Here is a 15191-nt window from a genome sequence, read left to right as displayed (position 1 = left end):
CTGATTTGTACCGTCAATGTGGCCCGTTGAGGGGGGCCAATATGCTGAAGTGGCCCTCGGTGAAATTGAGTTTGACACTCCTGTTGTAACAGAACTGGGAGAACTGGTTCAGGTTTGTCAGCCTCCTTGCTCACACTTGTTCAGCTCTACTCTCAGGTTTCCCTAAGATCAGGGATTTGATGTCCACTTGAAAACAATGACTTCTTTGTACATTGTCTGGAATAAAAGAAGCAGTCTCATTCCTGAACAGAGTTATGGCGACAACTTTAAACTCCTTCCACATCCTCACTGTGTGCATTCTGTTCAAGGACGGATGAGATTTTATAGTGAAGGACACACACTGCCTACATTTCTCGTGATAAATTCCCTGATTTCCCACAATCCTAATGGATTCTAGAAAGTTTGCTAGCTAGCCCCGTTTTTAGCCTCCACACACCTGCCAGATTATGTTGGGGGCAACATGAAACTGCTGCTGCGCATGCTACTCAACAGGTTGTTGCTAGGTAACCAAAGAGTGAGTGAGTTAGTCAACGTCATCAACCTTAAACCCGAGTGAAGTTGGCCCCTTCACCTTCTTCAAATCTAACAAAATTGGTGTCAAATGTTTGTGCAGTAAAGATTTTAGTTTGTGCCGCCATGATTTTAAAGATTTTAACAAAAACCGCTTGCCCCGCTTACATTTACAAAATTTAACAAATTTGGTGTCAATAAACAGTGTTATGTTTGTGCAGTAGATCATCAGATATTTTTATTAATATCTTTAAAATGATGGTGGCACAAAAAAAATATTTGCTGCACAAACCAGCACAAACATTGCAGTTGATTTACACCAATTTTGCTAGATTTGGGTAAAGTGGAGTGGGAGGGAGGAGCTGGTTGACCTTTAGACCTTTAAACTTTCATTAATATCATAAAGCAAAAGCACAAACAAAAGATTTTGCTGCACAAACATAGGAGACTTGACTGACACCCCTTTTCTTTGATTTAGAGATGGTGAAGGGGCTGGTTGACTTTTCATGACCTATAGAACCATTTATTAAAATCTTTAAAAATAAAACGCAGCACAAACGTTTGCCACCAATTTCATTAGATTTAAAGAAGGTGGAGAGTCGACTTCAGTCAGGTTTCAACTTTTCTTGGTGGGACCTGAAAGAATGAGCAGCTAAAGCATTTCCTTTTCCTACATCCCCCAGAATGCTGTGCGTTTCAGGATTGGACAACATTCTATCAGACTTTTTTTCTACAGACATTGATCAAGTGTCTATTGTTTTATTGCCCAGTCCGAAACGTTGCAACTAAGTGGAAAAAATGAAGCGTTGCTTCCTGGTGTGATTCAGCATTTTGTGGAAAATGCTGATTCATTTCCCATAAAACCCCGTTGAGGAACAGGTTGGTTCAGGTAAAATAGTGACCATGAACTTTCCAGGAAACCTAAAGGCAGAGACTCCAATCCCTTCTAAAGTCATTACTTTTTACTGTGGTCATAAACTTATCACAGAAAGTTAAACATCAGAAACAATTTAAAATACCTCCTCTACTGTTAATGTTGCTAAAAAAGGAAAACGTTCTTATATCTCCTTTGAACATTTTTAATTCTTCTGAAATCAGCCTCAGATATTTGGAGTTATTGCATGTTGGGAAAAGCCTGGTAGTCAAAACAGAAAAGGTAGCAATTACAAGTGAGACTAAGCTCAACATAAACACGAGTCACATGAAGGTCAGCACCTGCACATGGTGCGTTTCAACTGATTTCTGGCCTTTCAGACATATATGGTGGGGGTTCTTTAAGAGGGAATGGGGGCCGAGATAATCCTCTTATGTAGATCAAAACATGCAGTCACCCTGCTGAGGTTTCTCAAGATTTAAAGGGAAATTATACAAAGAACTGAAAGAGAAAAAGGCTGAATAAACAATAGATCCACTTTGTATAAAACAGGTTTCTTTGGGGTCATATCTGAAGGAGTTTTCATTAAAAGTTTAAAATGTTACTCACTGTTCTTGTCAGTAGTGTCGTCATACTCGACCAGAAAGGAGTAACCGTTGTTCCAGATCTGCTGGCAGGTCTGCGGGTCATAGCTGGACTCCAGCGGCTTCAGCTCCGAGTCGAAGACGGCTTTTTTCACAGCGATGTCGATGGGAGACTGATGATCCCCTCCTGGGACCTCCAGGGGCCCATGCCACATAGGGTGCACTGGAGACCAGGACAGGAAGGAGAGAAGAAGAAGCAGAGGGGGAAAAATTAAAAAGGAATATCAGATTTCATGAAGCTGCTGCTGTTTCCATCAAAACAAAAAACAAAAAAACAAATGCTGACACCTACTTTCCCCATTGTGCTCAGCTGCCTCCAGCTTTTTCAAACACTCCATTTTAAAATATCTATCAACTACACTCAAGTCCTACAGGGACACAAACTCCTCTGTACACTGAGGACGAACTAAAGGGAGAAAATAAGTCAGAGAGGAGCAGAAGGAAGTTTTTTTTCTTTAAAGGAAACAACTAAGAAAGAGAGAAGTGGGCCGGCTGTAGAGGGAGTGACACTCGGAATGTCCTGGCATTCCCCCAGCTCCGCTCCACAGCAGGAGCAGCAGACCAGGACCTCTGGCAGGTCAGAACGTCGGCTCGCGCTCTTCTGACTTCTAATTACCCCAAACTCAGCTTGGCGTCCTGAGAACCTCCAGAAAAAACTGTCCAAAAAAATAATAAAAATCTACTTCATCCTTCTTAATCCAAACCAACAGGATGCAACCAGAAACACAGAACCGTTTGCTCCTCTTGTGGTTCCTGAACGGGTCTGACTCGGAGCTTACCTTCATCTTCATCAGACTGCAGTAGCTCCTCCTCCTGTGGTTGACTGTTCACACAATAACTGCTTACCAAGTCGCAGCACACTGCGCTACTCTGAGCTGTTTGGTAATCCATCTTGTGGATCATGTGTTAATATTAGACAATATTTATAAATCAGCTGAACTGACAATTCCCAAAACAAAACTTCAGCACAGGATGAAGATGAGCAGAAACAGCCAACAACAGATGTTGCTACTGTTTAAATATTATATTTCAACTTCTGCTTCAAATACCACAAAAATCATGAAAATTGGTTGGCAATTATTCAATAAAGTTTATCAGATTAAAATTAGTACCAATCGAAACATTAAACAACATCTGAATAGACGTTCATAGTCTTGTAGTTTGACCTCTATCAAGCAGAGGGCGCTGCTGCACATTGAGCTGTTGATGCAGAAATAAAGATGGCGGGGCCATACTGAAAAGACAAACAGCCCAAACAGAGTCCAGTCTGGGATGCAAAATCCTCTTTAAACAGAACCACTTAAACACATGACAAGCTCCTTAAGTTTCTCACTAACTTCAGACGAGCTGAAGTTAGTGAATAGTGGACCTGAGTCAACTTCTCATTAAAAAAAAATACTGATTTGCTAGGATGACAGAAAGGCAGAGGAGATAACGCAGAAAAATTGTAACATGATCGAAAAAAACATGGTGGCAGGGTAAGCAGGGTTGATTTTAAGGGCATGAGTTAATGCAAAGTTTTTAAATTCCTTTAAGAGCAACCACAGACTGTATTTTTGTATGAACGTCTATGTTAATGGTGAATTAAGTGTATCACATATTTTATTCTGTTGTTTTTTTTTTACTGTTCTGCATCCTGAGAGATTTCTGTTTTGTTATATTTTATAAGTAACAATTGGAAAAACATCTAGTACACATTTCTATTTTTTTTACTTGTTATGAGAAAAGACTATTTTGCAGTTTGAAGCTGAATATCGGCCATGTGTCACAGAAAACAATAACACAGTGCTTCAGCGGCAGTAGGACCAGATTTCCATGATTTCCAGTCACCACTTTGGTTGTTTGACACCGACTTTAATTGTTTATGAGGAATTGGTTCACGGGCAGAGAATTAGAAGAGTATGACGTGAAAAGCTGCTGGTTTATTAGCCATTAGACATTATGAAGGTAACTGCATCCAGAGTTGTATGGCTGGATGAACCACAGCTTGAAAGTAAAGACACAACCTTCCAGTTTGCATTAAATCAAGCTGGAAATGGCCATATATTATCATAATCCCTGTTTTATAGCCTATGGATTGAGTCAATCAAATTTTATTAGAATTGAAGAGTTCTGGCTTCCTACAGTCCACAAGCATGACCTTTGGGATAATGGTCTATCTAAATTTCCCTTAAGTGTGTGTGTGTGTGTTGTCCTGTACAGGTGGAACCCCCTAACTCTCACTATTTTTCGTCTGTTTAAAAACGTCAAGACGCCAGAGGGAAACTACTCCACACATATGAATATTAAATGACAGTCTGATATCAGAGATAATTGTCAAAAGATAATCCTACAGAATCTGTCCATTGAATGATCGGATATAGTCGAGCAGTTAATTTAAAGTAGATTTAAGCTGCACTTCATCCTTTTGGCCACAAGATGTCATCAAAGAAGACAGTGCAAATCAGCTGGAAGAAATTAAACTTTTTCCATACACGCTTTAGAAGTTTTGATCATCATTACAACATAAATCAAGTGAAAAGAAAAAAAGTTAAAATGTCTGTCTTTATTGTTTATTATTATTATTATTGGAAAATTTAAAGCAGTGGTGTCAAACCATTTCATTTCAGGCCATATCATGATCACAAATGTCATCAGAGGGCAGGATGTGGCAAATTGTACTGATAAAACTACCCATTAACAATTATTATTATCAATTTATTATTAACAATAATTTGATGTCTTAATTTGATGCATTTCTTGAAATTCAATGATGTGAAGCATCTTTATACATTGATGTAATTTGGCAGTATACTGATGAAACTGCTTTGATTTGATTGGTAAAACAACATTTAATCACACAACTGATTAAATTAAATAGAGGGCCACATAAAAACTTATGGCAGGCCATATTAGGCCCCTGAGCCTTGAGTTTGGCCTTAAGCCATTAGACATTATGAAGGTAACTGCATCCGGAGTTGTATGGCTGGATGAACCACGGCTTCATAATGATCACATGATTTAAAGGTGATCATTATGAAGGCTGATATTTCAGATAAACATCTCCTAATTAACATAAAAACAAATGAAATATGAATTTATTCTCCTTTTAATTGATTCAGAAAAAAACGCAGCTTTGTTTGTTATCGTTTTTCCATTTCTCCATGTTTTTTTGCATGTTTTATTTGTGGCCTAAAGCGGGACAGAGAAACTTTATGTAACTGGGCGTTGTAAGACAAGGACCTGACAGACCAGAATGGGTGTGTTTAAAACTTTATGGTCATTAAAAATACATTTGACATGTGATGACTCTTAGAGGTGGATTAGGGAAAATAGAAACTAAATCCACAATCAAACTAGATAAAATCGCAGCGGATTAAAGCAGTTTACGGACATAGAGTTCTTTCTGGTGCTGAAATCTGATAGTAAAGTGTAAAAGAGATAAATGGAGGTTATGCAAACTCTTTTGTTGGATTACAATAGCCTCAGCAGGCAGTTGTGTGAGGCAAAAGGCTTTAAATGGACAGCATCGTCAGGAGTCATTATTTGTCAAAGCGCGAATTGTTATTGATCTGCTGCTTTTTCTTAAAAGGGGGCATGCACCCATTTCCTCCTTCACGGTGTCACAATAAAATGTTCTAATGTCACAGCTGAACCAAAATAAAACATGGAAACATGCAACTAACATCATCTGTACTCACTCTGAGACAGGACATATTTGCTGGAACACGCTGTGAGGTTGCACCGTCGGACAGGCGTTATCCTGGGACTCATGGCGTGTCTGACGAGCTGTCGCTGAAGGTGAGAGACCAAAGGTCTAACCGCTGCAGAGAAAGTCACCATTTTCCTCCAAATGACTAGACCTGCTTCGTTGAAAACGGCTACGCTGTGAATTATAAGGGCTTCTCGGTTAGAGGCGCGCGCAGCTAGCTGTTAAAACTCCACACTAAACTGAAGTTAGCCGCCTGTTCAAAACACTGTATCGACTGGCAGCTACTTCTTCCTTTGTATCCTCCTCCTGCTCATCTGGAGGCGGAGAAAAACCTTCAGAATGTCACCGCAGAGGAAAACCACCGTTTACAGTGAAGCTACAGCGAATGGCTACATTCCTCTAACCCGTTTAAATGCGCTGCTAGGGCCGTAAACAGTTGAAGAAGACCCTCGGTGGTTTACCAGAACAGTCGATGCAAGGAGGAGGGGCTGCGGTTTTGACCAATCAGAGAACTCCTGTGAGGGGTGTTAGCAACAACCATAACAACGTTAAGGAAACCGTCAACACTGCCGCGAGGTGTCACAGTAATTATTAAATACCCTGTTAAAAACCTGTAAAAAGGCTTACAACATCATTATTCCGACATTTGTTCCAACAATAGCCTAATATTGGGACGGCTCTTAAAGTGTTAAGTCTGTTTAGACTATTTCACCATAGTAAGTGGAACACTGATCACCATATTCGATGTGCATTGATGATTTTGATAACGGCACACATGTAATGTTTGCTACTATTTGTTTTATGGCTTTTTATTTTTGTGTTTTTATGACTGCCGAATAGACTTGATTTATTGATAATAAAATAGAAATAATCTTAACCCTGGTCAGTGGATGTCCCAGCAGCAAAGTGACATGCAAGTCGAACCAGCTAGATTGTACACACAATAAAATAAAATAGTGTCAATAAGGGTAAATTTACAGTATAAAAAAAGTAATCCAGTTTTAAATCGAACATACTCTGATTCAAGCAAGGTCTTTAGTTAAGAAATGCACAAAACATGCATGAATATTTAAACTTGAACATCAACAGACAATTATTAAGTTTTAAAAAATGTACACAACAGAAATGTACAAATAACAGAGATGTAGACACTTATTGGGCTTGTTGATAACAGATGAGAGGAAGGACTTGTGATAATGTGATAGCACACAAGACAAAATATAACAGTGTAGAAATATCTCTTATTGTCTCTTATTGTAAATTCAGGTGTAACAGCAGCAAGATGACATGCAATCGAGGCCTATCGGTTCAAAATATATAAAACAGATAAAACAAGAGTACTGTATTTTTATGTTTTATTTTTAATGTTTATTTTTTATTTATTTATTTTTATTCAACATTTTAAATGCTTGTTTATATCTCTTACATTTCAGCACCAGAATGAGCCCTTTACTTAAAACTGCATCAATAGCCTTTGATTTTATTCTGTTGTACTGTGAGCTTAGCTAAATTTATTCTAGTCACATGAAAAAAAAATACATAGTTGAAATGAACATAATTTCTGCAAGGATCACATATCAAAATAATAAATATTTTACATTAAAATTGTTTGTTTTTAAGATATAACATTCATGCAGTTAGAAAATATTAGTCAATATTAGTTATTATAAGTAAGTACACATAGATTAAAGGTGCATTTCATCAGCAGGAACAACAGTACTCTATAGGAGGCAGCTGAGTGGAAAGAATAAAAGTATCTGCTGCTGTTAACATTTTACCTTTACCCACTATACTAATTGCATTCTATCATTTCTATCAGTCTGTGATGTTGTCATTTGGTTTCAGCTTTTCTTATTTATAAGCAAAGTTGTATTTGTATTAATCTTATTGAAACTGGTTATAAAAGACCCCAGACATATCATCTCTCTCTGACCCAGTGACTTTTGGTCCAATTCAACTGTTTTCTTCAGCTTGTTTACGAACCTCAGCGTTGCATCACTGTTTATCATCAACGTCACCTCTGAGTGACGAAGGCCAGTAACTTTGTTTACAAAAACTCTTAAGGTATGTACTTTACTAATCTGTGGAAACTGAAGGTAAACTGAATCTGTGGCTTCGCTCAGATTTGATTTCAACACGTGTCCCAGGTGAACAGTCTGTTCCCAGCTCCTCTTTACATTCTTCACAAACATCTTAATGTGCAGCTGTTACCTGTGTTCAGACAAGCTAATGAATAGCAAATACTTCAATAGCAAATATTTAGACATCTGGCTCTCATATTTCGCATTATATTCTGCTCTGTGCACAGAAAACTGTTTTACTGAGAATAATTTTGACCCATTTGGCTCTTGTGGAGCAGTTGGTCATAATTATTTTCACTTAAAACAAGACATTTTTGCTGTAAGTGAAAAAATCTGCCAGTGGAACTAGTACTTTTTTTTTTAATCAATATTGAAAAATTGACTTAAAACAAGCTCATATATCTTGTTGAAAAGTTACTTGTGAGCTAGTTTTGTTCAAGTGTACTGAAATATTTTCACTAGAATAACTTGCTGAGATTTCATGTTTTTGTATTGTAACTGAACCAAGTTGCTGTACAATAACTGTCACTGAATCATCTCAGTGCACGATTATGTTGATGTAATACAAATATTTTGTCACAGCCTTTTCTGAACCTCTTTGTTTGTGGTAATAAATGTTCCAGGACTGTATGTTCCTTTAGATAAGAACATTTTACAAACAGACATTGTGACCTTTAACCTCCATTTTTAGTTTAGTAATCCTTTGAGTTATGCTCAGCTGGCAAAGTGTTTACACTATGATGGTTGCCATAACGACGCTGTCAGGATGAAAGCAAAGTGGCAACGCAGAACAATAAAGTGATGAAACAGGAATATGTTAAACTAAGTTCAGTGCAGTTGATTTGTTTCATGCTTACAGGTCAAAACATTTTAACAAACATTAAAATGTTTATTTTATGACATAAAGCATTATGAGCTGCCTTGTTTTTGAAATGTGTTTTACAAATAAACTGTAGATTCATTTTGCAGAGAGGTGTATATTCTAAGTATTAATTTCTACTAATTTTGATTATTCTGGTTTATAATTTCAGTAAAGCATTAAAACTCAGTCTGAGATTTTGTTAGACCATTGCAGGCTAACGGAACCACAAAAGCCAAAAAGAAACTTGACAGAAAAAGGTCAGAAACTGTTGTATTTATTATCTTCATTAAATTGGTCCAAAAGGTTCATCAACAGAAAACCAATGTGAAATAATGGACACACAGGAACCAGAGATAGTCAGCTTTTAACAGTAAATAACCGCACTTGTGGTTCTGAAGGCCGGCTCTGTCAAATTAACCTTTGACACTGACACAGCAACCGTAAGCTTCAGGAAACTGAAGCAGCTGCAATTTTCCTTGCGGCCATGTTGGCTCCTCTGGTATAACTTATGAGGCTTCTCCAAAGACCAGAGGCCTTGGTGTGGCCAAATTAAAGAAGATATTAATACATGTTGCAAAAAACTTGTTTAATTGTGGAAAAGAGGTAGCAAACTAACACTCTTATGGCACAAACTGGCCAGAACCTCTCAGTGTGTGTGCACGACTGGACCCGTAAGACATCGACTGTTGACCTCTTTCACTGTTTTTTTTACAAACCTCCACTGACATCCTGACTCGTGTTGTATGAGGAGTACAGTACATTTATTTAAAAAAAAAGTACAAAAAAAGCACTTTTTAAACCATCAAGAGAAGCAGTTCAAGACCTTAAATGAATAAAAATATGCAAACTTGACTGCATTTTCAAAAGTTTGTTTAAAATATTGAATCTATTTACAGCGTCATGTCAGAAAGTTGGCATGAAAGCAGAAAAAGGAGCGGGGACTAAGAGATGAAAGTGTTCTTCATTGAACTGGTGGTTTTATTGATTTCAGCCTACTGTCTGTTTGAAAACACAATGATTTCATCAGAGTCCTTCAGAGCTTTAGTCCAAAGCAATGATATCATCGTCGTCATCATTGTCTGCAGCTGATTGGTCCGTTCGAGGGCGCTTGGTGGAGGTTTCGCCGGTCTCTGAGTCCTCTTGGTGCTTCCTCTTGGTGGCGGTTGGCGGCGCCGCAGAGCTGGACGGTGCCCCCACTTCCTCATCGGAATCTACTATCATGATGTCATCATCGTCTGCTGCAGCTGAAATCCAAGACAATTAAAGGTGACTTAAGATGACTTCCTTAAAAAGGTTAGGATGGATCTATGGCCTAAACAAAACATCTTCATTATGTTTTCTGCACAAAATCATTCTCAGATAATGAGACCTCAGCCTGCTCAGTTCTGCCTGTGATGAGCTGTTTTAGGGCCTCCTGTCAGTTTAAATCCAAACTGCTGTTGGCCACGCCCACTACTCAATTTTTACACTCGCAAACAACGTTTAAACTCGCAAACCATGGCTGCTAACAGATGTGCAACTACTCAGCCGTAAATATTTGAAAGGCATTAGTAGAGCCTCCTACACAACCAGCAACATTGCAGCAAGTGGTTTCTGGATGGTAAGTCAACAACAAAACACTTGCCTTTTCCAGCAGTAATTGTAAAACCAGCTGACCAAACGTGCTGGTGTTCAACTTGGGTTGCTAGGTAACTGGCTGGGCTTCACTTGGGTTGTTAGGTAACAGCACACTGCCCACTGAATGTGACTTAAAAAGGAAGTTTTTGAAATGGCAATTTTTCAGACACCAAATGAAAAAAAAAAAAAAGCAGATTTACTCACACATTTTTCAAATTCACATTTATGTTATGATATAATTTCATTATATCCAATTAAATCTCACAAAATTAAGTTGGGATCTTGAGAAATTTTCCCAGGAAAGTAAGTCTTTTTTATTTTCTTTTTTCAATATGTTTTAACAAAAATCAGAATCAAAATTCTGACTTTAATCTTTTGAGATCAAAAGTCATACTTATGTGTTTGAAGTCAAAATTATGTGTTTGAAGTCAAAATTCTGAGAAAAAGACAATTATGAGAAATTTAGACTGTTTTTCTGAGAATTTTGTGAAAAAGTTCTGAGCAATTCAGAATTATCTGAATTTAAACTCAGAATTCTAATTTTTGATGTCAACATTTCAGATTAGTTAAAAAAAAAAATAAAATAAAAATTCGTCATTTTGGCCTGCTTTTAGAAGCAGTTGAGACCCATATGGAAGCATAAAAACATGGTAAATCATCAGGCCAGAAACATAATGAAAACATTTCCATCTTTAAAATAAGATAAAACATGAAAATGACGTTTTGATACCGACCTTTAGAAGACGTGGACGGCTGGGCGGAGTCTTTGTTTCCGTTGGTGATGCTGTTGACTTCCTCCTGGTTGGTCTGAGGGGGCGGAGCTTTGTCTGGAGCCTCGCCCACTACCTCAAACTCCACATCTCGCTCAAGCTCCTCACTGCCAACAAAAACAAATGATATTACATCTATGTTTTCTGTTTGTTCAGGAGAATCGGCATAAGAGGGTAAAGTTTGATCTGTCAGCCACACACGTGTGCAGGACGTTGATGAGGAGCGTGTAGTCCTGAAGGAAGTCGTCAGATTGGAGACGGCTGCCGTTACGAATCCCAAAGTCAGAGAGGAATTTGTTGTTGTTGGCTGTGAAGAAAAAAGAAATGCAGATTAGAAATCACAGATCCAACTGATCCAAAACTGTTCAGCAGACTGGAATTCAGTGAATGAGGCTTGTTGTGGGCCTTAAACTGGAACTAACCCCCCTTAGACAAATTCTAAAAAAAAAAATAAAAAAAAAATAAAAAGTGGGCGGAGTCAAAAGACAGAGGGGGCGTGGCCAAGTGTGGGATGATGCTCTCCTACCTACACCACCTTTTCTATTCTCAGAATATGAAATGTTTCTTTTTCTCAAATCCTTATTATTTTTAAACCAAATATGCACCAAAGAAAGCTCATTTAAGATGTACCAAACTAAGTCGTATGAAGTTAAACAGTTTGTTCAAAATTAATTATTTTTAATCAGAGATGGGCAGAGTACCCAAAAATTGTACTACAACATATTTTTACAACATATTTTACTTATACTCAAGTAAAAGTAAAAAGTATTCATCTAAGAAATTACTCGAGTAAAAAAGAATCTAGTAAAAAAGTCTACAATAACTGAGTAACTGATCAAATTATCAACCATTTTAAAATTACATCATCAGATGGACTAAAATATAAAACTAAGTAAAAATGTTTGGTATTTTAAGGACAAAAATGATCATTTATATAAGTAACAAAAATTAAATTTTCCAAGTCAGTTTCATTCAATAAAACATGTTTGTTATTCATTCAGTGGGTACAAAACAGAAATTTTTCTCCAGTCGGAGTAACAATACTTAAGAATAAAATTACTCAATAAAAGTAAAACGTACAGCGTAGTAAAAATACTCCTAAAAGTAATTTTTTTTCAAGAAAGGCACTCAAGTAAATGTAATTGATTAAATGCAGCTAGTTACTACATAACTCTGTTTAACAAACTTTAGGAAACCAAAAGTCAGCTCCTGTTACTTATCCGTCTTCAGAATAAACCTCAAATAGAAATCTGCCTCAAATATATAAGATTCAGAAGAAATGGATTAAAGTCTTAAATTACTTTCTGTCTCTCCTTCCTCTGAGGAAATGAGGATGGTTCCTTTGCCGTCTTCTATCTGAACATCCGGAGCGACCATGCCGAACCGTTCCTTCAGGATCTGAACAGAAATCAGAGCAACGTTGCATCATGTCGCTCCATGGTGTCTGCTCAGTGAAAACCGGGTCCAGTTTGGGTTTACCTTGTCCTGCAGACACAGAACCGTCGTTTTCTGCACGTTGACTTTAACTGTAACTTCTGGTTTGCTGGCGCAGACGTAACAGTTTGGACTGGGTTTGTCCAGAATACACGGCACCAGCAGCTTCTTTCTGAGGTTCGGACATTTATTCAGGAAGATCTGGAACGAAACGACACCAGAGTTAACAGAGGAGAAGTCAGAGTTTTTGTCCTTGAACTCTACCACCCAACCCAACCAACGCTTTAAAACTCCTTATCAGAGGAGAAACACAGCAGGTCAACAAACATGTCAAGGTTATGGGAGATAGAAAATAATGCGTTTTGGTTCTGGGACAGAGGAGCAAATTTTTCCTCCAGGTTTTATCAGCTGGAATCAAGCAAATTTTAAAGTGACACTATTTTTAAAAGAAGGTTGATAAGAAAGATGAACAGAAACAAAACATTAAGATTGATAAAATACCATAAACAAATTTTGGATTTTAAATGACGCAAACAAAATGAACAGGACGAATGAATGCAGTAAAACGAAACGACATCTTTTGATGTCTTTAGTAGAAAGAATATATTCAGTAAAAATTAACTTATAGTTGAATATAATAGTTTTAATAAGACATCCCGATAGCAAAATTAGAAAACAAATAGGTTATAACTTAATTTGCTCTTATTATTGTTGCAAACAAACTATTTTTTCTATTATGAGGTAAACTGAACTGATGACAGAGTATTAGGGCCAGGCTCAGAAATTTAATTAGAAGACAAAAAGTCATAACAAGAATGAAGTAGTAATTTTATGAAAACTCCTACATGAAAAACCTAAAAAATTTAAATGAGGAATGTTGAGAATCGTTATCAGTAGCAGGACTGCTGAGTCTATTCCAAAGAAAGAATCGTAAGAACCTGCTCAGTCAGTCACATCAGACCTTTAGAAATCAAACCTTTTTCTCGATAAAACGACTTTTCTCATAATTTTGACATTTTTTTATGCTAATATTTCAGCTTTTTCTGCTATTGGTATGACTTTATCCTCATAACTAAAATAATTCTAATTTTCTGACACCATCTTATTCACTTAATGTGAACCAGATTTTATAATTAACACCAATATTTCACAGTGGTTTTCACAGAAAGTTGACTTTAATATTATCTCCGTGTCTCTGAAAGTCTAAAGTTAATGGGATGAAATCTTTGCAACATTTTGAATAAAATCTCTTCTACATTAATGTTCAAAAAAAAGCTTGAAGCCAAAAATGTTTCCAACAAAACCGAATCAATGTGACTGAGCAGATGGTGAAGAGGTGATCTCTAAAAGCTCAACACACTGAGATAACTGAAATCCAAAATCATCCTGAGCTCCCAACACATAAGCTTTTTGTTAACATATCATCATGTCTGCGGACCACAGAGGCCTGCTGGACTAACCGTGCGGCAGGATTCCAGCTCTCCAGACAGAATCTTCAGTCCTTCCAGCACAATGAGTCCAGCAATAACAGCGTTGGTCGTGGCGATGGCGGGGATGATGTTTCCTGCCATGGCTGGAAGAAAAAAAAAAAAAAAATGTTTACTGAAACTCCAAATCAGCGCTGCTTGTCTTCAAGCTGAGATCCGCCTCATGAATCTTTCAAAAAGATTTCTAGAAGTTGTTTCTAGCATCCAGAAATAAAAACTTACATTTTACATCGAAGCGGCTCTTCATGTTCATACTGAAGATGTTCATACGCAGGTTTGCTGCTGCAGTAACAAAGTCCATGGCTGGAGGGTCATCCTGACAGCAAGAACATGAAAACGATTTAAAACAAAGCTGTAAACAAGTCAAGTGGCTAGCAATATACATATACATATATATATATATATATACATATATATATATATATATGTATATATATATATATATATATATATATATATATATATATATATATATATATAATAAAGTGGGATGTGTGTCAGTTATGCTAGCTTGACTTTGACAACCATGTAGAAGTCCTGCTTAATCCAGTGTGTTTAGGCTCAGTAAAAAAAAAAAGGCCACACACACACACCCACTCTGACAGATCAATCAGTAGAGCATGTGTTTAAATTATCACTTATTAATAATCGTTGAACATCAACCCTGAAAACATAAAACTGTGATGAACTGAATGCTTCGTTTTGGGGTTTTTATGTGCTTTTTTTGGGTTGCGAACTCCGAGTGTTTTTTGGAGTTGATTTCTGATACACGGGCTGGTGGAGCTGTTGTCCGTTAGTTGCCATAGCAACGGGTCTTTGTGTGTAGCATAAAACCGAAACAGAGTAAAAAACAAGCAGAATAAAAGTAGTCTTGAGCTGTTTTTCAGCATTATTATTCTCTGTTGTGGCATACTGGAGTTGCTGTAATTTCTAAAAGTTTGATGACAATAATTTGCCTCATTTGTTTGTAGAAAATGGTGACATTCATAACAGTCATCAAATAGGAATAAATATCTCATTCCTATTTGATTCATGTGTAACAATGTCTCCTACAACAGGATTTATGTCAAATTAAGTCAATTGTTCAATATTAAAGATAAATTCATTTAGTCCTCTGTAGAAACCAAACTGTTTACAGATTTACAGTTGTGGTCAAAAGTTTACATACACTTGTAAAAAATCATAATGTTATGGCTGTCTTGAGTTTCCAATAAGTTCTAC

The 15191-nt window shown here is 37.1% G+C and overlaps 2 protein-coding genes and 1 long non-coding RNA gene across 4 annotated transcripts in view; all 3 read right to left on the bottom strand.

The window, feature by feature from the left end:
• The window catches only part of ca5a (carbonic anhydrase Va), a 17276-nt gene extending 11058 nt beyond the window's left edge, over positions 1-6218 (bottom strand). The window contains exons 1-2 of one of the 2 annotated variants that reach the window (XM_015036026.1): positions 5709-6218; positions 1994-2191 (exon numbers count right to left, since the gene is read on the bottom strand). In XM_015036026.1, the coding sequence (XP_014891512.1) occupies positions 1994-2191; positions 5709-5850 (340 nt within the window). In that variant the 5' untranslated portion in view covers positions 5851-6218. Of the gene's footprint in view, positions 1-1993; positions 2192-2320; positions 2770-5708 lie in introns of those variants that run through there. The other variant, XM_015036027.1, reaches the window with a different exon arrangement.
• The window catches only part of LOC106949639 (uncharacterized), a 342173-nt gene that overhangs the window by 287768 nt on the left and 39214 nt on the right, over positions 1-15191 (bottom strand). The gene's annotated exons all lie outside the window — the stretch shown is intronic.
• The window catches only part of uba2 (ubiquitin-like modifier activating enzyme 2), a 17330-nt gene continuing 11059 nt past the window's right edge, over positions 8921-15191 (bottom strand). Inside the window, exons 11-17 of the mRNA XM_015036018.1 lie at positions 14193-14286; positions 13944-14056; positions 12529-12684; positions 12351-12447; positions 11251-11356; positions 11014-11156; positions 8921-9906 (exon numbers count right to left, since the gene is read on the bottom strand). Of these exons, the coding sequence (XP_014891504.1) occupies positions 9704-9906; positions 11014-11156; positions 11251-11356; positions 12351-12447; positions 12529-12684; positions 13944-14056; positions 14193-14286 (912 nt within the window). The 3' untranslated portion in view covers positions 8921-9703. The remainder of the gene's footprint in view (positions 9907-11013; positions 11157-11250; positions 11357-12350; positions 12448-12528; positions 12685-13943; positions 14057-14192; positions 14287-15191) is intronic.

This window comes from Poecilia latipinna, unplaced genomic scaffold (assembly GCF_001443285.1).
Source record: "Poecilia latipinna isolate Pla-1442-1.1 unplaced genomic scaffold, P_latipinna-1.0 Scaffold354, whole genome shotgun sequence".
Taxonomy (NCBI): domain Eukaryota; kingdom Metazoa; phylum Chordata; class Actinopteri; order Cyprinodontiformes; family Poeciliidae; genus Poecilia; species Poecilia latipinna.
Note: the sequence above shows the minus strand (reverse complement) of the source record. Positions and strands in the feature narration are given on the sequence as shown.